General features: G+C 56.2%; 1 protein-coding gene across 1 annotated transcript in view; it reads right to left on the reverse strand.

Annotated features, from left to right (window-relative positions):
- Window positions 1-3,328: 3,328 nt before the first annotated feature.
- Window positions 3,329-24,661, reverse strand: part of LOC132812665 (synapsin-1-like) — a 34,058-nt gene continuing 12,725 nt past the window's right edge. The window contains exons 5-9 of the mRNA XM_060822985.1: window positions 23,552-23,654; window positions 14,534-14,683; window positions 13,731-13,824; window positions 12,049-12,688; window positions 3,329-3,464 (exon numbers count right to left, since the gene is read on the reverse strand). Of these exons, the coding sequence (XP_060678968.1) occupies window positions 3,329-3,464; window positions 12,049-12,688; window positions 13,731-13,824; window positions 14,534-14,683; window positions 23,552-23,654 (1,123 nt within the window). The remainder of the gene's footprint in view (window positions 3,465-12,048; window positions 12,689-13,730; window positions 13,825-14,533; window positions 14,684-23,551; window positions 23,655-24,661) is intronic.

The raw sequence follows: 24,661 nt of genomic DNA on the forward strand, positions 1-24,661 counted from the left end.
ACGGGATAAAGACCCAGAGGGGGGGAGACGGGGATGGAGGGGGGAAACGGGATAAAGACCCAGAGGGGGGGAGACGAGGATGGAGTGGGAATTGTAGGTGAGTAGGTGAAAGCAGATTATATCGGTGGGAACTGGGATCAGTCGAGGTATCTGAGGGGCAAGTGGGAAGGGGACAAATGGGATTCAGCCCAGGGGAGGGGGGGAGGGAGAGGGAGCGGTTTGGGGCTAGTGTCTCGCTCCGGGGTAGGGTTGGTGGGGGTGGTGAGGTGAATGGAGGGATCTGCCCTGCTCCCTTCCCCTCCCCTCCCCCTGAGGAAGGGAGTGGGCACCGGTCTCTGCTCCAGCTCGTCTCGCGGAGATGATCTGACAGAGGATGGGGGCCGGGACCCGGTGAGGAGGGGGAAATCCTAGGAAACGAGAGTGCTTTCCCCCCACCACCCCCCTCCCCCTCACCCCCGCCCCACCAACACGCAAAAGGAAATTACGTGCCTTTTTTTTTTGCAAATAACCATTTTGACTGAGAACAGAATTGCTAACAGCAGACCATAAGGGGAGGGCTGTGGGGGTGGGGAGATATGTCCCACTCCCCCCAACTCCCTCCCGTTCGCTATCTCTCACAAACAGTCTGTCTGCCACGTACAGAACAGCAGAAAGGTTCCACCTCACGTCCCTGGGGGAATGGGGAGGGAGGGGCGATGGCTCCCCATGTTGAATAGCGAGCAGGACGTCGGAATGAAAGAGAGGCAGGGAGGGATGAGAAAGAATGGCAAGGGGGAGGGGGAGGGAGGGAAGGGGAGAGGTGGTGGGTGAGGGAGTGGGTAAGCAATGTTGCAGGCGAGATGGAGAGTTAGATTGAGAGTGAGCGATGTTGGGGGAGAGATACAGGGAGAGACTGAGAGTGAGCGACAGGGAGAGATAGAGGGAGAGACTGAGAGTGAGCGACAGGGAGAGACTGAGAGTGAGCGACAGGGAGAGATAGAGGGAGAGACTGAGAGTGAGCGACAGGGAGAGACTGAGAGTGAGCGACAGGGAGAGATAGAGGGAGAGACTGAGAGTGAGCGACAGGGAGAGACTGAGAGTGAGCGACAGGGAGAGATAGAGGGAGAGACTGAGAGTGAGCGACAGGGAGAGACTGAGAGTGAGCGACAGGGAGAGATAGAGGGAGAGACTGAGAGTGAGCGACAGGGAGAGACTGAGAGTGAGCGATGTTGGGGGAGAGATAGAGGGAGAGACTGAGTGAGCGACAGGGAGAGATGGAGGGAGAGACTGAGAGTGAGCGATGTTGGGGGAGTGATAGAGGGAGAGACTGAGAGTGAGCGACAGGGAGAGATGGAGGGAGAGACTGAGAGTGAGCGATGTTGGGGGAGAGATAGAGGGAGAGACTGAGAGTGAGCGACAGGGAGAGATGGAGGGAGAGACTGAGAGTGAGCGACAGGGAGAGATGGAGGGAGAGACTGAGAGTGCGCGATGTTGGGGGAGTGATAGAGGGAGAGACTGAGAGTGAGCGACAGGGAGAGACTGAGAGTGAGCGATGTTGGGGGAGAGATAGAGGGAGAGACTGAGAGTGAGCGACAGGGAGAGATAGAGGGAGAGACTGAGAGTGAGCGATGTTGGGGAGAGAGGGAGAGACTGAGAGTGAGCGATGTTGGGGGAGAGATAGAGGGAGAGACTGAGAGTGAGCGATGTTGGGGGAGAGATAGAGGGAGAGACTGAGAGTGAGCGATGTTGGGGGAGAGATAGAGGGAGAGACTGAGAGTGAGGGATGTTAGGGAGAGATAGAGGGAGAGACTGAGAGTGAGCGATGTTGGGGGAGAGATAGAGGGAGAGACTGAGAGTGAGCGATGTTGGGGAAGAGATAGAGGGAGAGACTGAGAGTGAGCGATGTTGGGGGAGAGATAGAGGGAGAGACTGAGAGTGAGCGATGTTGGGGGAGAGATGGAGGGAGAGACTGAGAGTGAGCGATGTTGGGGGAGAGATAGAGGGAGAGACTGAGAGTGAGCAGCAGGGAGAGATAGAGGGAGAGACTGAGAGTGAGGGATGTTGGGGAGGGAGAGACTGAGAGTGAGCGATGTTGGGGGAGAGATAGAGGGAGAGACTGAGAGTGAGCAGCAGGGAGAGACAGAGGGAAAGACTGAGAGTGAGCGATGTTGGGGAGGGAGAGACTGAGAGTGAGCGACAGGGAGAGACTGAGAGTGAGCGACAGGGAGAGACAGAGGGAGAGATTGAGAGTGAGCGACAGGGAGAGATAGAGGGAGAGATTGAGAGTGAGCGACAGGGAGAGATAGAGGGAGAGACTGAGAGTGAGCGATGTTGGGGGAGAGATAGAGGGAGAGACTGAGAGTGAGCGATGTTGGGGGAGAGATAGAGGGAGAGACTGAGAGTGAGGGATGTTAGGGAGAGATAGAGGGAGAGACTGAGAGTGAGCGATGTTGGGGGAGAGATAGAGGGAGAGACTGAGAGTGAGCGATGTTGGGGAAGAGATAGAGGGAGAGACTGAGAGTGAGCGATGTTGGGGGAGAGATAGAGGGAGAGACTGAGAGTGAGCGATGTTGGGGGAGAGATGGAGGGAGAGACTGAGAGTGAGCAGCAGGGAGAGATAGAGGGAGAGACTGAGAGTGAGGGATGTTGGGGAGGGAGAGACTGAGAGTGAGCGATGTTGGGGGAGAGATAGAGGGAGAGACTGAGAGTGAGCAGCAGGGAGAGATAGAGGGAGAGACTGAGAGTGAGGGATGTTGGGGAGGGAGAGACTGAGAGTGAGCGATGTTGGGGGAGAGATAGAGGGAGAGACTGAGAGTGAGCAGCAGGGAGAGACAGAGGGAAAGACTGAGAGTGAGCGATGTTGGGGAGGGAGAGACTGAGAGTGAGCGACAGGGAGAGACAGAGGGAGAGATTGAGAGTGAGCGACAGGGAGAGATAGAGGGAGAGATTGAGAGTGAGCGATGTTGGGGAGGGAGAGACTGAGAGTGAGGGATGTTAGGGAGAGATAGAGGGAGAGACTGAGAGTGAGTGATCTAAGAGGAGAGATGGAGAGATTGGGAGTAATTGATATTGGGAGAGAGATTGAGAGTGAGGGATGTTGGGGGAGAGATGGAGAGATTGAGAGTGAGGGATGTTGGGGGAGGGATTGAGAGTGAGCCATGTTAGGGAGAGATGGAGGGAGAGATCATGGGGGGGGAGAGAGAGAGAGGTCACAAGACAGCACAGGTGGGGAGGGAGCGCGCAGGGAAGAAAGGGCAGATAAAGATGGCAGGAGAGAGGGGGAGAAGCGGAGAAGATTGAGGAACGAGGAGGGAGGGAGCAAGGAAGAGAGAGAGAGAGGAACGCTCTCTCAGTCGGAGAAGAGGCTAGCGAAGGATTTCCTCAGGTTCCGGACAGTTTCAGCCTTGACTTCATCGTGACTAAGGGTTGTACGTGTTAGCAGGGTGTCTGGAATGTTGAAGGCATTTGTCAGAGACTGGGATTTGCTAGGGGTATAACGCAAAAGAAACAACTCTTAAGCAGAACAGGCAAGGACACAGTGTCTGACGTCAGACCAGAGCTCAACAATTCAGGGCAGGGGGAGCCGGTCAACTCATTCTCTCCTCTCAGAGAAACAGGAGAGGGTCTTCAAACTGAGACACAGAACATGCTTCGAGAGAACCACTGTCTCTCTCTCTCTGTCTCTCCCTCACACAACTTGGGTCCCACTCTGTGGGTCAGTGCTGAGGGAGTGGGGGCTGTGGGAGGGTCAGTGCTGAGGGAGTGGGGGCTGTGGGAGGGTCAGTGCTGAGGGAGTGGGGGCTGTGGGAGGGTCAGTGCTGAGGGAGTGGGTGCTGTGGGAGGGTCAGTGCTGAGGGAGTGGGTGCTGTGCAAGGGTCAGCGCTGAGGGAGCGGGTGCTGTGCAAGGGTCAGCGCTGAGGGAGCGGGTGCTGTGGGAGAGTCAGTAGGGAGTGGGTGCTGTGGGAGGGTCAGTGCTGAGTGAGTGGGTGCTGTGGGAGGGTCAGTGCTGAGGGAGCGGGTGCTGTGGGAGGGTCAGTGCTGAGGGAGTGGGTGCTGTGGGAGAGTCAGTGCTGAGGGAGTGGGTGCTGTGGGAGAGTCAGTGCTGAGGGAGTGGGTGCTGTGGGAGAGTCAGTGCTGGGGGAGCGGGCGCTGTGGGAGGGTCAGTGCTGAGGGAGTGGGTGCTGTGGGAGGGTCAGTGCTGAGGGAGTGGGTGCTGTGGGAGGGTCAGTGCTGAGGGAGCGGGGGCTGTGGGAGGGTCAGTGCTGAGGGAGTGGGTGCTGTGGGAGGGTCAGTGCTGAGTGAGTGGGTGCTGTGGGAGGGTCAGTGCTGAGGGAGCGGGTGCTGTGGGAGGGTCAGTGCTGAGGGAGTGGGTGCTGTGGGAGAGTCAGTGCTGAGGGAGTGGGTGCTGTGGGAGAGTCAGTGCTGAGGGAGTGGGTGCTGTGGGAGAGTCAGTGCTGGGGGAGCGGGCGCTGTGGGAGGGTCAGTGCTGAGGGAGTGGGTGCTGTGGGAGGGTCAGTGCTGAGGGAGTGGGTGCTGTGGGAGGGTCAGCGCTGAGGGAGCGGGTGCTGTGGGAGGGTCAGTGCTGAGGGAGCGGGTGCTGTGGGAGGGTCAGTGCTGAGGGAGTGGGGGCTGTGGGAGGGTCAGTGCTGAGGGAGTGGGTGCTGTGGGAGGGTCAGTGCTGAGGGAGCGGGTGCTGTGGGAGGGTCAGTGCTGAGGGAGTGGGTGCTGTGGGAGGGTCAGTGCTGAGGGAGTGGGTGCTGTGGGGCGGTCAGTGCTGAGGGAGGGGCTGCCAGGTCACTGGGAGAAGGCAGGAGGAGGGGATTCAGAAATGTACCCGCCTCAGTCACACCATGGAGTGGACCCGATGGGCCGAGCAGCCTAATTTCTGCTCCTGCACCTCGCGTTCTCAGGCCCTTCGGCCCGTCCAATCCGTTGGGATGCGAACGCTGCATTCCCCCGCTCGATGGACCTCCCACGTATTTAGGGGAAGGTTTTGGGTTTGGGGCAGGAGCGTGGGAATGGGAGAGGGGAGATTGAGGCCTAAGTTACCCCGCTTCCCCCAGCCCCCGAAACCCTCCTTGATACATTCGAGACGTTCATCATGACACAGTCCCGATTCCCTCACCCTCCACCCTCGGACCCTCACCGCCTACTGCCCCTATCCTGACCTTGCCTGCCCTATTACCTTTCACCTTTCCTACTCCCCTCTCCCCCACTCTCCTCCTCTGCTTAATCGAGGCCTACCCACTTTCCCAACTCCTTCAACGTCTGAGAGAGAACCTTTCTCTCCTACCCCACCCCGTCTTGAACCCTAACACGGACTCGAATGCACCTCCCGCCCCCCACCTTCGTGTTCGACAACACGTCTCTTCACTTCCTGCCCTCCTTCACCACCCTCACGTCGACCCTCCCCTCGGCATCAACCCCCAGACTCCCTGCCTGCCTGACTCAAGGGATAATCTGCTAACCCTTCTCCGAATGGTCTCCGCACTTCGAGACAGAGACCATTCCAGGATATCGGATATTCCCGACGCAATCCTGACGTCGCCCAGTCTCGCCGAGACAGGGCTGACAACTGGCAAGTAACGTTCGTTCCCTCCCCCCGTCCCCACTATCAACATCCTGGGGGTTACCGTCTCCAACAAGAGAGAGAATCTAACCATCGCCCCCTTGACCTTCAATAGCGTTACCATCACTGAATCCCCCTCCCCCCACTATCGACATCCTGGGGGTTGCCGTCTCCAACAAGAGAGAGAATCTAACCATCGCCCCCTTGACGTTCAATGGCGTTACCATCACTGAATCCCCCCTCCCCCCACTATCAACATCCTGGGGGTTACCGTCTCCAACAAGAGAGAGAATCTAACCATCGCCCCCTTGACGTTCAATGGCGTTACCATCACTGAATCCCCCCTTCCCCCACTATCAACATCCTGGGGGTTACCGTCTCCAACAAGAGAGAGAATCTAACCATCGCCCCCTTGACGTTCAATGGCGTTACCATCACTGAATCCCCCTCCCCCCACTATCGACATCCTGGGGGTTGCCGTCTCCAACAAGAGAGAGAATCTAACCATCGCCCCCTTGACGTTCAATGGCGTTACCATCACTGAATCCCCCCTCCCCCCACTATCAACATCCTGGGGGTTACCGTCTCCAACAAGAGAGAGAATCTAACCATCGCCCCCTTGACGTTCAATGGCGTTACCATCACTGAATCCTCCCTCCCCCACCACTATCAATATCCTGGGGGTTACCGTTGACCAGAAACTGACCCGGACCCAGCCCCATATCAATCCAGTGGCTCCAAGAGCAGGTCAGAGGCTGGGAATCCTGCAGCGAGTAACTCCCCTCCCGACTCTCTCCCCCCAAAGCCCTGTCCCACCATCGACAAGGCACGGGTCAGGGAGGGGGAGGGAATACTCCCCACTTGCCCTGGATGGGGAGGGGTAGCTCCTACACACTTCTGAAGCTCAACACCGTCCAGGGACGAAGCAACCCCCAATCGATTGGCCCCCTTCGAGGTTAGATGGGCTTCAGACTGGTTCCACAGATCGATGCAGCATCGAGGGCCAAAGGGCCTGGACTGCGCTGGAATGTTCGATGTTCTATGTGGTTATGGGGAGATGTACTGAACCCACACCCTAACCTGCACATCACTGGGTACTACGGGGACAATTTAGCACGGCCAATCCACCCTAACCTGCACATCACTGGGTACTACGGGGACAATTTAGCACGGCCAATCCACCCTAACCTGCACATCCCTGGGCACTAGGGGGACAATTTAGCACGGCCAATCCACCCTAACCTGCACATCCCTGGGCACTACGGGGACAATTTAGCACGGCCAATCCACCCTAACCTGCACATCACTGGGTACTACGGGGACAATTTAGCACGGCCAATCCACCCTAACCTGCACATCCCGGGGCACTAGGGGGACAATTTAGCACGGCCAATCCACCCTAACCTGCACATCCCTGGGCACTACGGGGACAATTTAGCACGGCCAATCCACCCTAACCTGCACATCCCTGGGCACTACGGGGACAATTTAGCACGGCCAATCAACCCTAACCTGCACATCCCTGGGCACTACGGGGACAATTTAGCATGGTCAATCCCCCCTAACCCGCACATCCCTGGGCACTACGGGGACAATTTAGCACGGCCAATCCACCCTAACCCGCACATCCCTGGGCACTACGGGGACAATTTAGCACGGCCAATCCACCCTAACCCGCACATCCCAGGGCACTACGGGGACAATTTAGCACGGCCAATCCACCCTAACCTGCACATTCCTGGGCACTAGGGGGACAATTTAGCACGGCCAATCCACCCTAACCTGCACATTCCTGGGCACTAGGGGGACAATTTAGCACGGCCAATCCCACCCTAACCTGCACATCCCTGGGCACTACGGGGACAATTTAGCATGGTCAATCCCCCCTAACCCGCACATCCCTGGGCACTACGGGGACAATTTAGCACGGCCAATCCACCCTAACCCGCACATCCCTGGGCACTACGGGGACAATTTAGCACGGCCAATCCACCCTAACCCGCACATCCCAGGGCACTACGGGGACAATTTAGCACGGCCAATCCACCCTAACCTGCACATTCCTGGGCACTAGGGGGACAATTTAGCACGGCCAATCCACCCTAACCTGCACATTCCTGGGCACTAGGGGGACAATTTAGCACGGCCAATCCCACCCTAACCTGCACATCCCTGGGCACTAGGGGGACAATTTAGCACGGCCAATCCACCCTAACCTGCACACCTTTGGACTGTGGGAGGAAACCGGAGCACCCGGAGGAAACCCATGAAGAGACAGAGGTTGGAGAATGTGCAAACTGCACCCAGACAGTCTCCCGAGGGTGGGATTGAACCCGGGACCCTGGCGCCGTGAGGCAGCGACGCTAACCACTGAGCCGCCGCGCCACCCCACGGTGAAGCCATGATGAGTGGTTGGCAGTCGATTCGGATCATTTTCGTCGGGAAGGCGGCGTGGAACCCGACTGCAGCGGCCGGGCCGTGGGTCAGCACGGAGCAGGATGGGCCGAAGGGCCTGTTCCCGGGCAGTGCGACTGATCGGCCGACTGTGCGTCCCAGCTCCCCTCCCCTTCGGAACTCCCCCTCCGATACCTCCCGCATAGGCCCCAACCCCCAGCGATGGTTCCACCTCGCCTCCATCCTACCCCGTCTCCTCTCCTCCCCTCTCCGGTCCTGTCCGGAGATATCCCAGAGGAGGTCAACTCCCTGCCATTAACGCTGTCCACAGAACTTGCCAGTGCTGTCCAGGCCCTTCGGCCCTTTGATGTTGTGCCGACCTGTGGAACCAATCTGAAGCCCCTTTCTCCTACCCTATTCCATTCTCATCCCTATGCCCATCCAATGCCCATTTAAATGCCCCTAAAGTTGGCGAGTCTGTTACAGACAGTGTGTTCCACGCCCCCTCCTACTCTCTGAGTAAAGAAACTCCCTCTGCCATCTGTCCTGTATCTATCACCCCCCCTCAGTTTAAAGCTGTGTCCCCTCGTGCTAGCCATCACCATCCGAGGGAAAAGCCTCTCCCTGCCCACCCTATCTAACCTTCGGATTATCTGATAGGTCTCAATTAAGTCACCTCTCCACCTCCTCCTCTCTAACGGAAACAGCCTCAAGTCCCTCAGCCTTTCCCCATAAGACCTTCCCTCCATCCCAGGCAACATCCCGGGAAGTCTCCTCTGAACCCTTTCCAAAGCTTCCACATCCTCCCTATAATGCGGTGACCAGAACTGTACACAATACTCCCAAGTGCGGCCGCACCAGAGTTTTGTACAGCTGCAGCATGACCCCGTGGCTCCGAAACTCAATCCCTCTCCCGATAAACGCTAACACACCGTACGCCTTCTTAACACCTCTCATCCTGGGGCGGCAACTTTCAGGGATCTATGTACATGGACACCGAGATCTCTCTGTTCATCTACACTGCGAAGAATCTTACCATTAGCCCAGTACTCTGCATTCCTGTTACTCCTTCCAAAGTGAATCACCTCACACTTTTCCACATTAAACTCCATCTGCCACCTCTCAGCCCAGCTCTGCAGCTTATCGATGTCCCTCTGTAACCTGCAACATCCTTCAGCACGATCCACAACTCCACCGACCTTAGTGTCACCCGCAAATTTACTAACCCATCCTTCCACACCCTCATCCAGGTCATTTATAAAAATGACCAACAGCAGTGGCCCCAAAACAGATCCTTGCGGTGCGCCACTGGTAACTTAGCTCCAGGATGAACATTTCCCATCAACCCCCACCCTCTGTCTTCTTACAGCTATTTATTTCCAACTAATGCCCCTCATGATTTTATAAACCTTCAGGGAAAACAGTCCCAGCCTCTCCTTATAACTCAAAACACTCCGTCCCCGGCAACGTCCTGGTAAATCACTTCCCGAACCCTCTCCAGGTGAATCATGTCCTTCCTGTAACGGTGCGACTGGAACTGGACACACTGCTCCAGACGAACCCTCACCATCATCCTGTATAACCCCAACGTCACGATCCCCCCAGCTCCTACACTCAAAGCTCTGAGCAATGGAGGCAAGCGCCTTCTTACCCGCCCTGTCTCCCCGTGATGCCAACTTCAAAGAGTGATGTCCCAGAACCCCCTGGGGCTCCCTGTTCTCCAACACGACCCCCAAGGCCTTGCTGTAACCCCTGCCCCCTGTCTGTTTGACCAAAATGCAACGCCTCGCCCCTAGAAAAATTTAACAGACCTCAACAGACACTCCTTCCCCACCAACCATCGAAGAAATGGATCCAGGTGATGACAGATTGCTATTCAGCCAGGATCCGTTCCGAAGGACCCCAATTCGAATTTAATCTCAATCACGACTCAACGTGACTGACCAACTGAGATTCACTCACAGAGATGTCCAGCGCGGAAACAGACCCTTCAGTCCATCCCGTCATGCCAACCCAGATATCCCAACCCAATCCAGTCCCCCATTTGACAGCACTTGGCCCCATCTCCCCCTAACCCCTTCCTATCCATGTCCCCCCCCCATCCGTTTAAATGTTGTCATTGTACCAGCCCCCACCACTTCCTCTGGCAGCTCGTTCCACACACGCACCACCCTCTGGGGGGAGAAAGTTACCCCTCAGGTCCCTTTCCCCCCTCTCACCTTAAATCTACCCCCCCTCTAGTTCTGGGCTCCCCCACCCCAGGGAGAAAAGACCTTGTCTATTTACCCTATCCATGCCCCCCTCATGATTTTATAAACCTCTAGTTCTGGGCCCCCCCACCCCAGGGGGAAAAGAACCTTGTCTGTTTACCCTATCCATGTCCACCCCCCTCTCATAAACCTCTATAAGGTCACCCCTCAGCCCCCGACGCTCCGGGGAAAACAGCCCCCGGCCTACCCAGCCTCTGCCTGGAGCTCAAACCCTCCAACCTCCCTGTAAATCCTTTCTGAACCCTTTCAAGTTTCACGACGCCCTTCCGATAGGAAGGAGACCAGAATTGCACACAATTGCGTCCAACGGGCGTGACTCCAGGCTGAGGGAAGGGAGGCAGCAAATGCTGGCTCGGTCAGCAATGGCCGCTCGCCCCGGTTATGGCGATAGAGCCCACCATGGTGGGGAACCATGCCCCGCACAGATGGGATACCAGCAAGGGAACAGCCAATGTTCCGTGAGGGAACGTGCCCGATTTAAAGACTCTGTGGCCCGTGCCGTGGGCGGGCACTGACGAAAGTGGGCACCCGACAAGTCTAGGCGCCATTTTGATAACGACGTCAACAAAGGGAGACGCTTGGGAAATTGTCTCCCTGTTGCGTTTCCCGGCGTCCTGTAGGCTTGGGAACTCCATCTCCTCTCTAAGTGACTTTGTGGACGATCTATGGCATCATGTGAAAGGCAAGGCATCTGAAGCCTAAACTAGGCCCAGTTACGCCAGAGTAGGCTTCACCGGGCCCAGATCTTGTCCGCATTAGGCCCACAGAGGGTTTCAGAAGCCCAACTAGATGAAACCAAACCCAACTTTACTCAATTCGGCTTTGAAACGGTCACAGTCGAGAGTGTGGGTGCTGGAAAAACACAGCAGTGTCGGGCAGCATCCGAGGAGCAGGAGAGTCGACGTTTCAGGCATAAGCCCTTCATCAGGGATTCCTGGCTTAGGCCCAAAGCATCGATGCTCCTGCTCTTTGAATGCTGCCTGACTCTGATCTCCGGCATCCACATTTTCTCCTGAAACGAACACAGCAAGGCCTCTGAGCCTGGATTCGGCCCAACTCAGCTTCACAAATGCAAACCAAGCCTAACTCAACAAAATTAGGCCACGCCAGACTGAACTGAACCCAACCAGAGACAACTAAGTTTCATAAAACCACAGAACTAGGCCCATTTAGACACAACTGAGCCTCTAAAGCCTGAGGAAGGCCCAATTAGAGAGAACTAGGCTTCATAAACCTGAACTAGGCCCATTTAGACATAACTGAGCCTCTAAAGCCTGAGGTAGGCCCAAGTAGAGACAACTAGGCTTTGCTAGCCTGAACTAGGCCCAGTTAGACGCAACTAAACCTCAATAGCCTGAGGTAGGCCCGACTAGAGACGACTAGGCTTCATAAACCTGAACTAGGCCCATTTAGACATGACTAAACCTTCATAGCCTGAGGTAGGCCCGAGTAGAGACAACTAGGCTTCACTATCCTGAACTAGGCCCATTTAGACATGACTAAAACTCAATAGCCTGAGCTAGGCCCGACTAGAGATGACTAGGCTTCATAAACCTGAACTAGGCCCATTTAGATGTGACTAAACCTCAATAGCCTGAGGTAGGCCCGACTAGAGATGACTAGGCTTCATAAACCTGAACTAGGCCCATTTAGACACGACTAAACCTCAATAGCCTGAGGTAGGCCCGACTAGAGATGACTAGGCTTCATAAACCTGAATTAGGCCCATTTAGACGTGACTAAACCTCAATAGCCTGAGGTAGGCCCGAGTAGAGACAACTAGGCTTCATAAACCTGAACTAGGCCAAAGCCGGCCCGCCTGAAAGGATTACTTACTTCATTTGCGGGTGAGGGGCCGGCGCCTCCTGCTGTGGAGTCTTCGCAAGCGTCGGGGGCTTCTGCTGCACGGGCGGCCGGCCCTGAGGGTGGCCCGGGCCCATCGGGCCTTGGCCCTGACCCTGGGCTGCCGGGCGAGGTTGCTGCGTGGTGGGAGGCGGCTGCCTGGCCTGCTGCTGGGGGTGGGGGCCCGGTCCCCGCTGCCCAGGCCCTCCTTGACGCTGAGGGCCTCCCTGCTGCCCCGGGGGGCGGGCGTGCGGCTGAGAGGGAGGGGGCCCGGCCTGGCGGTGAGGCTGCCCCGGGGAAGGCCCGGGGCCTTTGGCCTGTTGCTGGGGCACCCCCCCGGGCGAGGCCTGTCGCGTCTGCTGGGCCCCCGGGCCTGGTTGCCGTTGGTGCTGGGGTGAGGCCTGACCCCCGGGCCGCTGCTGCTGCGGAGGCCCCTTCTGGGTCACGGGGCTGGGCTGACGCTGCTGGGGTGGGCCCACGGCGGCAGTGGGGCTCACCGCTGCCCTCTGTTGGCCGGAGGGACTGCCGGGCTGAGGGGACAGGCCCTGGATCTGCTGGCCCTGGGGAGGAGGCCTGGTGTGCGAGGGAGGGCCCTGGCGGTGAACCCCGTGTCCAGGAGCCTGCTGGGGTCCCCCTGCAACAGGAAGAGAGGGGAGAAACGGTTAATTCGGTCTCTTCCAAACCTCCCCGCACTCCTTCCCGCATCACCGAAACGGGACCAGGAGACCACTCAGCCCCTCCTCCTCCTCCTCCAGCCTGTTCCATAGCCATTCATCCTCCCCTTACTAGCCCCCGATGTCACTGTGGTACAATCTGTGAGCTCATTCTCCCTGCACTGCCCAACCCATCATGGCTCTGGATTTGGTCTGTGTGTGTGTGTGTGTGCGTGTGTGCGCACGCGTGTCTCGCTCTGTCTGTCTCTGTGTCCATGTGTCACTCTATCTATCTCTCTCTCTCGCGCTCGGTCTCTCTCTCTCTCTCTCTCTCTCTGTCTTTCTCTCTTTATCTGTGTCTCATTCTCTCGCTCTCTCTGCCACTGTCTCTCTCTCTCTCTCTCTCTCTCTCTGTCTCTTTCTCTGTCACTCTCTCTCTCTGTCTCTGTCTCTCTCTGTCCCTCTCTCTCTGTGCCTCTCTGTCTCTGTGAATCTCTCTCTCTCTGTCCCCCCCCTCTCTGGTCCCCCCGCTGTCTCTCTCTCTCACTCTCTCTCTCTGTCTCTCTCTCTCTCTTTCTGTGTCTCTTTCTCTCTCTTTCTGTCCCCCTCTCTCTCTGTCTTCTCTCTCTCTCCCTCTCTCTCGATCTCTGTCTCTCTCTCTCTCTCTCTCTCTGTGTGTCTCTCGCTCTCTCTCTCTCTCTGTCACTCTCTCTCTCCCTTTCTCTGCTACTGTCTACCTCTCTCTCTCCCTCTCTCTCCCTCCCTCTGTCCTCCTCTCTCTCGGTCTCTCTCTCTCTCTCTCCCTCTCTCTCGGTCTCGGTCTCTGTCTCTGTCTCACTCTCTCTCTCTCTCTCTCTCTGTGTCTCTCTCTCTCTCTCTGTCACTCTCTCTCTCCCTTTCTCTGCTACTGTCTACCTCTCTCTCTCCCTCTCTCTCCCTCCCTCTGTCCCCCTCCCTCTCGGTCTCTCTCTCCCTCTCTCTCCCTCTCTGTCTCTCCCTGGGTTTGCGCGAAGACACCATTACCTTGAGGTGGGGGCCTCTGCTGTAGGACAGGTCCCTGCTGGAGCCCTGGCCCAGGGCGAGGGACAGACGGAGCTGTCATTGGGTGAGGGGGCATCTGCAAAACAGGGAGGAGGGGGCACGAGGTGAGCAAAGAGGTACAACGACACACGGGCGACACTGACACATCCCACCGGGAACGCTCCCCCTTTCCATTCCCACCACCCCACCCCAACAAAATCTCAGCAAACAGAGCCATTGGCATTTGGATTCAGTCAGGAATCCGGGAGAGAGGGGAATGGGGTCAAGGAGACGGGGATAGTGGGGGGAACGGGATAAAGACCCAGAGACGGGGATAGAGGGGGAAGGGGATAAAGACCCAGAGACGGGGATAGAGGGGGAACGGGATAAAGACCCAGAGGGGGGAGACGGGGATAGAGGGGGAAGGGGATAAAGACCCAGAGGGGGGAGACGGGGATAGAGGGGGAAGGGGATAAAGACCCAGAGGGGGGAGACGGGGATAGAGGGGGAAGGGGATAAAGACCCAGAGGGGGGAGACGGGGATAGAGGGGGAAGGGGATAAAGACCCAGAGGGGGGAGACGGGGATAGAGGGGGAATGACTTTGATTGTTGTGAGGTGGAAGCTGGTTCCTGTGGGAATTTCGGAAAAGCCGGAGGTGGAGTGTGGAGTCAGAGGATGAGGTGGAGGGGAGAGATTAATAGCGGAGCCGGGGGCAAGAGTGGGTGAGGAGAAGGGACAGGAGAGAGGGGACGAACAGCCGTCAACAACACATCAGGATTCCACACCACGATGGGAGTGCATTTACCTGGGGTTCCTGGGCCACGGGGGGTCTGACTGGGGACGGGACAGGGGTCCGGGGGATCATCTGACTCATCTTGGTCACGACCAGGTCAGCGATCAGATGCTTATCCTCCTGTTGGTGCTCACCGATCAGAGGCATTGCTGAGTCCATCACCTTGGGTACACAACGGAACAACGTGACCATTACCTGACCCTCCCACAGCACCCACTCCCTCAGCACTGACCCTCCCACAGCGCCCACTCCCTCAGCACTGACCCTCCCACAGCACCCCCTCCCTCAGCGCTGACCCTCCCACAGCACCCACTCCCTCAGCACTGACCCTCCCACAGCACCCACTCCCACAGCACTGACCCTCCCACAGCACCCGCTCCCTCAGCACTGACCCTCCCACAGCACCCGCTCCCTCAGCACTGACCCTCCCACAGCACCCGCTCCCTCAGCACTGACCCTCCCACAGCACCCACTCCCTCAGCACTGACTGGAGTATATCAGTGTGTTACAGTGAGGGGTGTGGGGTAAATCAGTGTGTTACAGTGAGGGGTGTGGGGTATATCAGGGTGTTACAGTGAGGGGGTGTAGGGTATATCAGGTTGTTACAGTGAGGGGTGTGGGGTATATCAGTGTGTTACAGTGAGGGGTGTGGGGTATATCAGGGTGTTACAGTGAGGGGTGTGTGGTATATCAGTGTGTTACAGTGAGGGGTGTGGGGTATATCAGTGTGTTACAGTGAGGGGTGTGGGGTATATCAGGGTGTTACAGTGAGGGGTGTGTGGTATATCAGTGTGTTACAGTGAGGGGTGTGGGGTATATCAGTGAGTTACAGTGAGGCGTGTGGTGTATTTCAGGGTGTTACAGTGTGGGGTGTGGGGTATATCGGTGAGTTACAGTGAGGGGTGTGGGGTATATCAGTGTGTTACAGTGAGGGGTGTGTGGTATATCAGTGTGTTACAGTGAGGGGTGTGGGGTATATCAGGGTGTTACAGTGAGGGGTGTGGGGTATATCAGTGTGTTACAGTGAGGGGTGTGGGGTATATCAGGGTGTTACAGTGCGGGGTGTGGGATATATCAGGGTGTTACAGTGAGGGGTGTGGGGTATATCAGGGTGTTACAGTGAGGGGTGTGTGGTATATCAGGGTGTTATAGTGAGGCGTGTGCGGTATATCTGTGTGTTACAGTGAGGGGTGTGGGGTATATCAGTGTGTTACAGTGAGGGATGTGGGGTATATCAGTGTGTTACAGTGAGGGGTGTGGGGTATATCAGTGTGTTACACTGAGGGGTGTGGGGTATATCAGGGGTGTTACAGTGAGGGGTGTGGAGTATATCAGTGTGTTACAGTGAGGGGTGTGGGGTATATCAGTGTGTTACAGTGAGGGGTGTGGGGTATATCAGGGTGTTACAGTGCGGGGTGTGGGATATATCAGGGTGTTACAGTGAGGGGTGTGGGGTATATCAGGGTGTTACAGTGAGGGGTGTGTGGTATATCAGGGTGTTATAGTGAGGCGTGTGCGGTATATCCGTGTGTTACAGTGAGGGGTGTGGGGTAAATCAGTGTGTTACAGTGAGGGGTGTGGGGTATATCAGGGTGTTACAGTGAGGGGGTGTAGGGTATATCAGGTTGTTACAGTGAGGGGTGTGGGGTATATCAGTGTGTTACAGTGAGGGGTGTGGGGTATATCAGGGTGTTACAGTGAGGGGTGTGGGGTATATCAGTGTGTTACAGTGAGGGGTGTGGGGTATATCGGGGTGTTACAGTGAGGGGTGTGAGGTATATCAGTGTGTTACAGTGAGGGGTGTGGGGTATATCAGTGTGTTACAGTGAGGGGTGTGGGGTATATCAGGGTGTTACAGTGAGGGGTGTGTGGTATATCAGTGTGTTACAGTGAGGGGTGTGTGGTATATCAGTGAGTTACAGTGAGGCGTGTGGTGTATATCAGGGTGTTACAGTGAGGGGTGTGGGGTATATCAGGGTGTTACAGTGAGGGCTGTGGGGTATATCAGTCTGTTACAGTGAGAGATGTGGGGTATATCAGGGAGTTACAGTGAGGGGTGTGGGGTATATCAGTGTGTTACAGTGAGGGGTGTGGGGTATATCATAGTGTTACAGTGAGGGGTGTGGGGTATATCAGTGTGTTACAGTGAGGGGTGTGGGGTATATCAGGGTGTTACAGTGAGGGGGTGTAGGGTATATCAGGTTGTTACAGTGAGGGGTGTGGGGTATATCAGTGTGTTACAGTGAGGGGTGTGGGGTATATCAGGGTGTTACAGTGAGGGGTGTGGGGTATATCAGTGTGTTACAGTGAGGGGTGTGGGGTATATCGGGGTGTTACAGTGAGGGGTGTGAGGTATATCAGTGTGTTACAGTGAGGGGTGTGGGGTATATCAGTGTGTTACAGTGAGGGGTGTGGGGTATATCAGGGTGTTACAGTGAGGGGTGTGTGGTATATCAGTGTGTTACAGTGAGGGGTGTGTGGTATATCAGTGAGTTACAGTGAGGCGTGTGGTGTATATCAGGGTGTTACAGTGAGGGGTGTGGGGTATATCAGGGTGTTACAGTGAGGGCTGTGGGGTATATCAGTCTGTTACAGTGAGAGATGTGGGGTATATCAGGGAGTTACAGTGAGGGGTGTGGGGTATATCAGTGTGTTACAGTGAGGGGTGTGGGGTATATCATAGTGTTACAGTGAGGGGTGTGGGGTATATCAGTGTGTTACAGTGAGGGGTGTGGGGTATATCAGGGTGTTACAGTGAGGGGGTGTAGGGTATATCAGGTTGTTACAGTGAGGGGTGTGGGGTATATCAGTGTGTTACAGTGTGGGGTGTGGGGTATATCAGGGTGTTACAGTGAGGGGTGTGGGGTATATCAGGGAGTTACAGTGAGGGGTGTGGGGTATATCAGGGTGTTACAGTGAGGGGTGTGTGGTATATCAGTGTGTTACAGTGAGGGGTGTGGGGTATATCAGTGTGTTACAGTGAGGGGTGTGGGGTATATCAGGGTGTTACAGTGAGGGGTGTGTGGTATATCAGTGTGTTACAGTGAGGGGTGTGGGGTATATCAGTGAGTTACAGTGAGGCGTGTGGTGTATTTCAGGGTGTTACAGTGTGGGGTGTGGGGTATATCGGTGAGTTACAGTGAGGGGTGTGGGGTATATCAGTGTGTTACAGTGAGGGGTGTGTGGTATATCACTGTGTTACAGTGAGGAGTGTGCGGTATATCAGGGTGTTACAGTGAGGGGTGTGGGGTATATCTGGGTGTTACAGTGAGGGGGTGTAGGGTATATCAGGTTGTTACAGTGAGGGGTGTGGGGTATATCAGTGTGTTACAGTGAGGGGTGTGGGGTATATCAGGGTGTTACAGTGAGGGGTGTGGGGTATATCAGTGTGTTACAGTGAGGGGTGTGGGGTATATCAGGGTGTTACAGTGAGGGGTGTGGGGTATATCAGGGTGTTACAGTGAGGGGTGTGTGGTATATCAGTGTGTTACAGTGAGGGGTGTGTGGTATATCAGTGAGTTACAGTGAGGCGTGTGGTGTATTTCAGGGTGTTACAGTGTGGGGTGTGGGGTATATCGGTGAGTTACAGTGAGGGGTGTGGGGTATATCAGTGTGTTACAGTGAGGGGTGTGTGGTATATCAGTGTGTTACAGTGAGGGGTGTGGGGTATATCAGGGTGTTACAGTGAGGGGTATGGGGTATATCAGTGTGTTACAGTGCGGGGTGTGGGGTATATCAGGGTGTTACAGTGAGGGGTGTGGGGTATATCAGGGTGTTACAGTGAGGGCTGTGGGGTATATCAGTCTGTTACAGTGAGGGGTGTGGGGTATATCAGGGTGTTACAGTGAGGGCTGTGGGGTATATCAGTCTGTTACAGTGAGGGGTGTGTGGTATATCAGTGAGTTACAGTGAGGCGTGTGGTGTATTTCAGGGTGTTACAGTGTGGGGTGTGGGGTATATCGGTGAGTTACAGTGAGGGGTGTGGGGTATATCAGTGTGTTACAGTGAGGGGTGTGTGGTATATCAGTGTGTTACAGTGAGGGGTGTGGGGTATATCAGGGTGTTACAGTGAGGGGTGCGGGGTATATCAGTGTGTCACAGTGAGGGGTGCGGGGTATATCACTGTGTTACAGTGAGGGGTGTGGGGTATATCAGTGTGTTACAGTGAGGGGTGCGGGGTATATCAGTGTGTTACAGTGAGGGGTGTGGGATATATCAGTGTGTTACAGTGAGGGGTGTGGGGTATATCAGTGTGTTACAGTGAGGGGTGTGGGGTATATCAGTGTGTTACAGTGTGGGGTGTGGAGTATATCAGGGTGTTACAGTGAGGGGTGTGGGGTATATCAGTGTGTTACAGTGAGGGGTGTGGGGTACATCAGTGTGTTACAGTGTGGGGTGTGGAGTATATCAGGGTGTTACAGTGAGGGGTGTGGGGTATATCAGGTAGTTACAGTGAGGGGTGTGGGATATATCAGTGTGTTACAGTGAGGGGTGTGGGGTATATCAGGGTGTTACAGTGAGGGGTGTGGGGTATATCAGGGCGTTACAGTGAGGGGTGTGGGGTATATCAGGGTGTTACAGTGAGGGGTGTGGGGTATATCAGTGTGTTACAGTGAGGGGTGTGGGGTATATCAGGGTGTTACAGTAAGGGGTGTGGGGTATATCAGTGTGTTACAGTGAGGGGTGTGGGGTATATCAGGGTGTTACAGTGAGGGGTGTGGTGTATATCAGTGTGTTACAGTGAGGGGTGCGGGGTATATCAGTGTGTTACAGTGAGGGGTGTGGGGTATATCAGGGTGTTACAGTGAGGGGTGTGGGGTATATCCGTGTGTTACAGTGAGGGGTGTGGGGTATATCAGGGTGTTACAGTGAGGGGTGTGGGGTATATCAGGGTGTTACAGTGAGGGGTGTGGGGTATATCAGTCTGTTACAGTGAGGGGTGTGGGGTATATCAGGGTGTTACAGTGAGGGGTGTGGGGTATATCAGGGTGTTACAGTGAGGGGTGTGGGGTATATCAGGGTGTTACAGTGAGGGGTGCGGGGTATATCAGGGTGTTACAGTGAGGGGTGTGCGGTGTATTCAGGGTGTTACAGTGAGGGGTGCGGGGTATATCAGGGTGTTACAGTGAGGGGTGTGGGGTATATCAGTGTGTCACAGTGAGGGGTGTGGGGTATATCAGGGTGTTACAGTGAGGGGTGTGGGAGTGGGTGCTGTGGGAGGGTCAGTGCTGGGGGAGATCATGGAGTGGAAAAAAACGGTTGTAGGAGGGAGGTATGGGCAGAATGGCCTCCCGCTGCAAATCTGGATGTTGAAAGCGAAGGTGCTGACTCACTCTAGTAAAAAATGAGGTCTGCAGATGCTGGAGATCACAGCTGCAAATGTGTTGCTGGTCAAAGCACAGCAGGCCAGGCAGCATCTCAGGAATAGAGAATTCGACGTTTCGAGCATAAGCCCTTCATCAGGAATAAGAGAGAGAGAGCCAAGCCGGCTGAGATAAAAGGTAGGGAGGAGGGACTAGGGGGAGGGGCGATGGAGGTGGGATAGGTGGAAGGAGGTCAAGGTGAGGGTGATAGGCCGGAGTGGGGTGGGGGCGGAGAGGTCAGGAAGAGGATTGCAGGTTAGGAGGGCGGTGCTGAGTTGAGGGAACCGACTGAGACAAGGTGGGGGGAGGGGAAATGAGGAAGCTGGAGAAATCTGAATTCATACCTTGTGGTTGGAGGGTTCCCAGGCGGAAGATGAGGCGCTCCTCCTCCAGCCGTCGTGTAGTTGTGTTCTGCCGGTGGAGGAGTCCAAGGACCTGCATGTCCTCGGTGGAGTGGGAGGGGGAGTTAAAGTGTTGAGCCACGGGGTGATTGGGTTGGTTGGTTCGGGCGGCCCAGAGGTGTTCTCTGAAGCGTTCCGCAAGTAAGCGGCCTGTCTCACCAATATAGAGGAGGCCACATCGGGTGCAGCGGATGCAATAGATGATGTGTGTGGAGGTACAGGTGAACTTGTGGCGGATATGGAAGGATCCCTTGGGGCCTTGGAGGGAAGTGAGTGTGGAGGTGTGGGCGCAAGTTTTACATTTCCTGCGGTTGCAGGGGAAGGTGCCGGGGGTGGAGGTTGGGTTGGTGGGGGGTGTGGATCCACCTCCCACCACCAAACCATCATCTCCCAGACCATCCAGGACCTCATCACCTCAGGGGATCTCCCATCCACCGCCTCCAACCTCATAGTCCCACAACCCCGCACCGCCCGTTTCTACCTCCTGCCCAAAATCCACAAACCTGCCTGCCCCGGCCGACCCATTGTCTCAGCCTGCTCCTGCCCCACCGAACTCATCTCCCAATACCTCGACACGGTCCTGTCCCCTTTAGTCCAAGAACTCCCCACCTACGTTCGGGACACCACCCACGCCCTCCACCTCCTCCAGGATTTTCGCTTCCCCGGTCCCCAACGCCTTATTTTCACTATGGACATCCAGTCCCTGTACACCTCCATCCCCCATCACGAAGGACTCAAAGCCCTCCGCTTCTTCCTTTCCCGCCGCACTAACCAGTACCCTTCCACTGACACCCTCCTTCGACTGACTGAACTGGTCCTCACCCTGAATAACTTCTCTTTTCAATCCTCCCACTTCCTCCAAACTAAAGGAGTTGCCATGGGCACCCGCATGGGCCCCAGCTATGCCTGCCTCTTCGTAGGATATGTGGAACAGTCCATCTTCCGCAACTACACTGGCACCACCCCCCACCTTTTCCTCCGCTACATCGATGACTGTATCGGCGCTGCCTCGTGCTCCCACGAGGAGGTTGAACAGTTCATCAACTTTACTAACACCTTCCATCCCGACCTGAAATTCACCTGGACTGTCTCAGACTCCTCCCTCCCCTTCCTAGACCTTTCCATTTCTATCTCGGGCGACCGACTCAACACAGACATCTATTATAAACCGACTGACTCCCACAGCTACCTGGACTACACCTCCTCCCACCCTGCCCCCTGTAAAAACGCCATCCCATATTCCCAATTCCTTCGTCTCCGCCGCATCTGCTCCCAGGAGGACCAATTCCAACACCGCACAACCCAGATGGCCTCCTTCTTCAAGGACCGCAGATTCCCCCCAGACGTGATCGACGATGCCCTCCACCGCATCTCCTCCACTTCCCGCTCCTCCGCCCTTGAGCCCCGCTCCTCCAACCGCCACCAAGACAGAACCCCACTGGTTCTCACCTACCACCCCACCAACCTGCGCATACAACGTATTATCCGCCGCCATTTCCGCCACCTCCAAACGGACCCCACCACCAAGGATATATTTCCCTCCCCTCCCCTATCAGCGTTCCGCAAGGACCACTCCCTTCGTGACTCCCTTGTCAGATCCACACCCCCCACCAACCCAACCTCCACCCCCGGCACCTTCCCCTGCAACCGCAGGAAATGTAAAACTTGCGCCCACACCTCCACACTCACTTCCCTCCAAGGCCCCAAGGGATCCTTCCATATCCGCCACAAGTTCACCTGTACCTCCACACACATCATCTATTGCATCCGCTGCACCCGATGTGGCCTCCTCTATATTGGTGAGACAGGCCGCTTACTTGCGGAACGCTTCAGAGAACACCTCTGGGCCGCCCGAACCAACCAACCCAATCACCCCGTGGCTCAACACTTTAACTCCCCCTCCCACTCCACCGAGGACATGCAGGTCCTTGGACTCCTCCACCGGCAGAACACAACTACACGACGGCTGGAGGAGGAGCGCCTCATCTTCCGCCTGGGAACCCTCCAACCACAAGGTATGAATTCAGATTTCTCCAGCTTCCTCATTTCCCCTCCCCCCACCTTGTCTCAGTCGGTTCCCTCAACTCAGCACCGCCCTCCTAACCTGCAATCCTCTTCCTGACCTCTCCGCCCCCACCCCACTCCGGCCTATCACCCTCACCTTGACCTCCTTCCACCTATCCCACCTCCATCGCCCCTCCCCCTAGTCCCTCCTCCCTACCTTTTATCTCAGCCGGCTTGGCTCTCTCTCTCTTATTCCTGATGAAGGGCTTATGCTCGAAACGTCGAATTCTCTATTCCTGAGATGCTGCCTAACCTGCTGTGCTTTGACCAGCAACACATTTGCAGCTGACTCACTCTGGACAAAACAGCTTTGGGGCATTACTCCATGGTCGGGGGTGGGGAATGACTCAGTGATCTCTGACGCAGTTGCAAACGTTCATCTGTTTCCCATCGCAAACTGAGAGGGAGGTGAGGGCTGCCTCATCACTCAGTGTTGTGTAAGACTGAGGTGGGCGGCGCTGAGAAATCTCCATCTTACTGTGGGCAGCACGGCTCTGAGGGTTCATACCTCCCACAGCACCCGCTCCCTCAGCACTGACCCTCCCACAGCACCCGCTCCCTCAGCACTGACCCTCCCACAGCACCCACTCCCTCAGCACTGACCCTCCCTCAGCACTGACCCTCCCACAGCACCCACTCCCTCAGCACTGACCCTCCCACAGCGCCCACTCCCTCAGCACTGACCCTCCCACAGCGCCCACTCCCTCAGCACTGAACCACCCACAGCACCCACTCCCTCAGCACTGAACCACCCACAGCGCCCACTCCCTCAGCACTGACCCTCCCACAGCACCCGCTCCCTCAGCACTGACCCTGTCACAGCACCCACCCCCTCAGCACTGACCCTCCCACAGCGCCCACTCCCTCAGCACTGAACCACCCACAGCGCCCGCTCCCTCAGCACTGAACCACCCACAGCGCCCGCTCCCTCAGCACTGACCCTGTCACAGCGCCCGCTCCCTCAGCACTGACCCTCCCACAGCGCCCACTCCCTCAGCACTGACCCTCCCACAGCACCCGCTCCCTCAGCACTGACCCTCCCTCAGCACTGACCCTCCCACAGCACCCACTCCCTCAGCACTGACCCTCCCTCAGCACTGACCCTCCCACAGCGCCCACTCCCTCAGCACTGACCCTCCATGGACTGAGTGCAGTAACTCTCTCCCGGTTTCCCGTTGTCCCATTGGATTCCGAGTGCTCACCTCGATGATGTAATCGCGGCCATCCTTCCCGTGAATCACCTCCACGGCGCAAATCTCAATCCCTCCAAACATCTCAGAGCATTTGTCTGCCCAGAGCCTGTACCTGTCAGCGGAGAGAGAGAGGGAGAGAGAGAGAGTGAGAGAGACGGGGGGGGAGAGAGAGAGAGAGGGGAGAGAGACAGAGAGAGAGAGAAAGAGGCAGAGAGAGAGAGAGGGAGAGGGAGAGAGGTGGGGGGGGAGAGAGAGAGAGAGAGGGGAGAGAGACAGAGAGAGAGAGAAAGAGGCAGAGAGAGAGAGGGAGAGAGGTGGGGGGGAAAGAGAGAGAGAGAGAGGGAGAGAGGGGGGTGTGAGAGAGGGGGGTGTGTGTGAGAGAGAGACAGACAGACAGAGAAAGAGACAGAGGGAGAGAGGGGGAGAGGGAGAGAAGTGGGGGAGAGAGAGGGGGACAGAGGGAGAGAGGGGGAGAGAGAGAGACAGAGAAAGAGGCAGAGAGAGAGAGGGAGAGAGGGGGTTTGAGACAGAGGGAGTGAGATAGAGATAGACAGAGAGCCAGTGTGACATAGTGGGAGAGAGAGACGCACACACAGTGACAGAGAGAGAGAGTGAGACAGAGAGACACAGAGAGAAAAAGAGAGAGGGAAAGGGAGAGTGAGTGAGACAGAGAGGAAGGGGAAGAGAGATTAAGACAGAGAGAGTGAGAGACAGAGAGAAAGAGAGAGGGAAGGGGAGAGAGATTGAGACAGAGAGAGACGGAGAGGAGGGGGAAGAGAGATAGGGAGAGATAAGACAGAGTGAGACATAGAGTGAGAGACAGAGTGAGACAAAGAGAGAGAGAGAGTGTGAAAGTGAGAGAGACAGAGAGAGAGTGAGTGTGAGAGAGATAGAGCGAGAAAGAGAGTGTGTGTGGGGTGTGGGGGGGGGAGGAATGTCAAAGAAAAAGAGAGTGAAAGAGCGATGGAAAGAGGGAGAGTGGGGGGTGGGAGAGAGGGAGGGCGAGGGGGTGTGAGAGAGATAGTAAGAAAGAGAGGGAAAGAGTGCGTGAGGTGGGGGAAGAGAGTGTGAGAGAGAGTGAGCGCGCGAGTGAGAGAGAGCAGGACAGAATGTGAGACA

Source organism: Hemiscyllium ocellatum, unplaced genomic scaffold, assembly GCF_020745735.1.
Source record: "Hemiscyllium ocellatum isolate sHemOce1 unplaced genomic scaffold, sHemOce1.pat.X.cur. scaffold_2877_pat_ctg1, whole genome shotgun sequence".
Lineage (NCBI taxonomy): Eukaryota > Metazoa > Chordata > Chondrichthyes > Orectolobiformes > Hemiscylliidae > Hemiscyllium > Hemiscyllium ocellatum.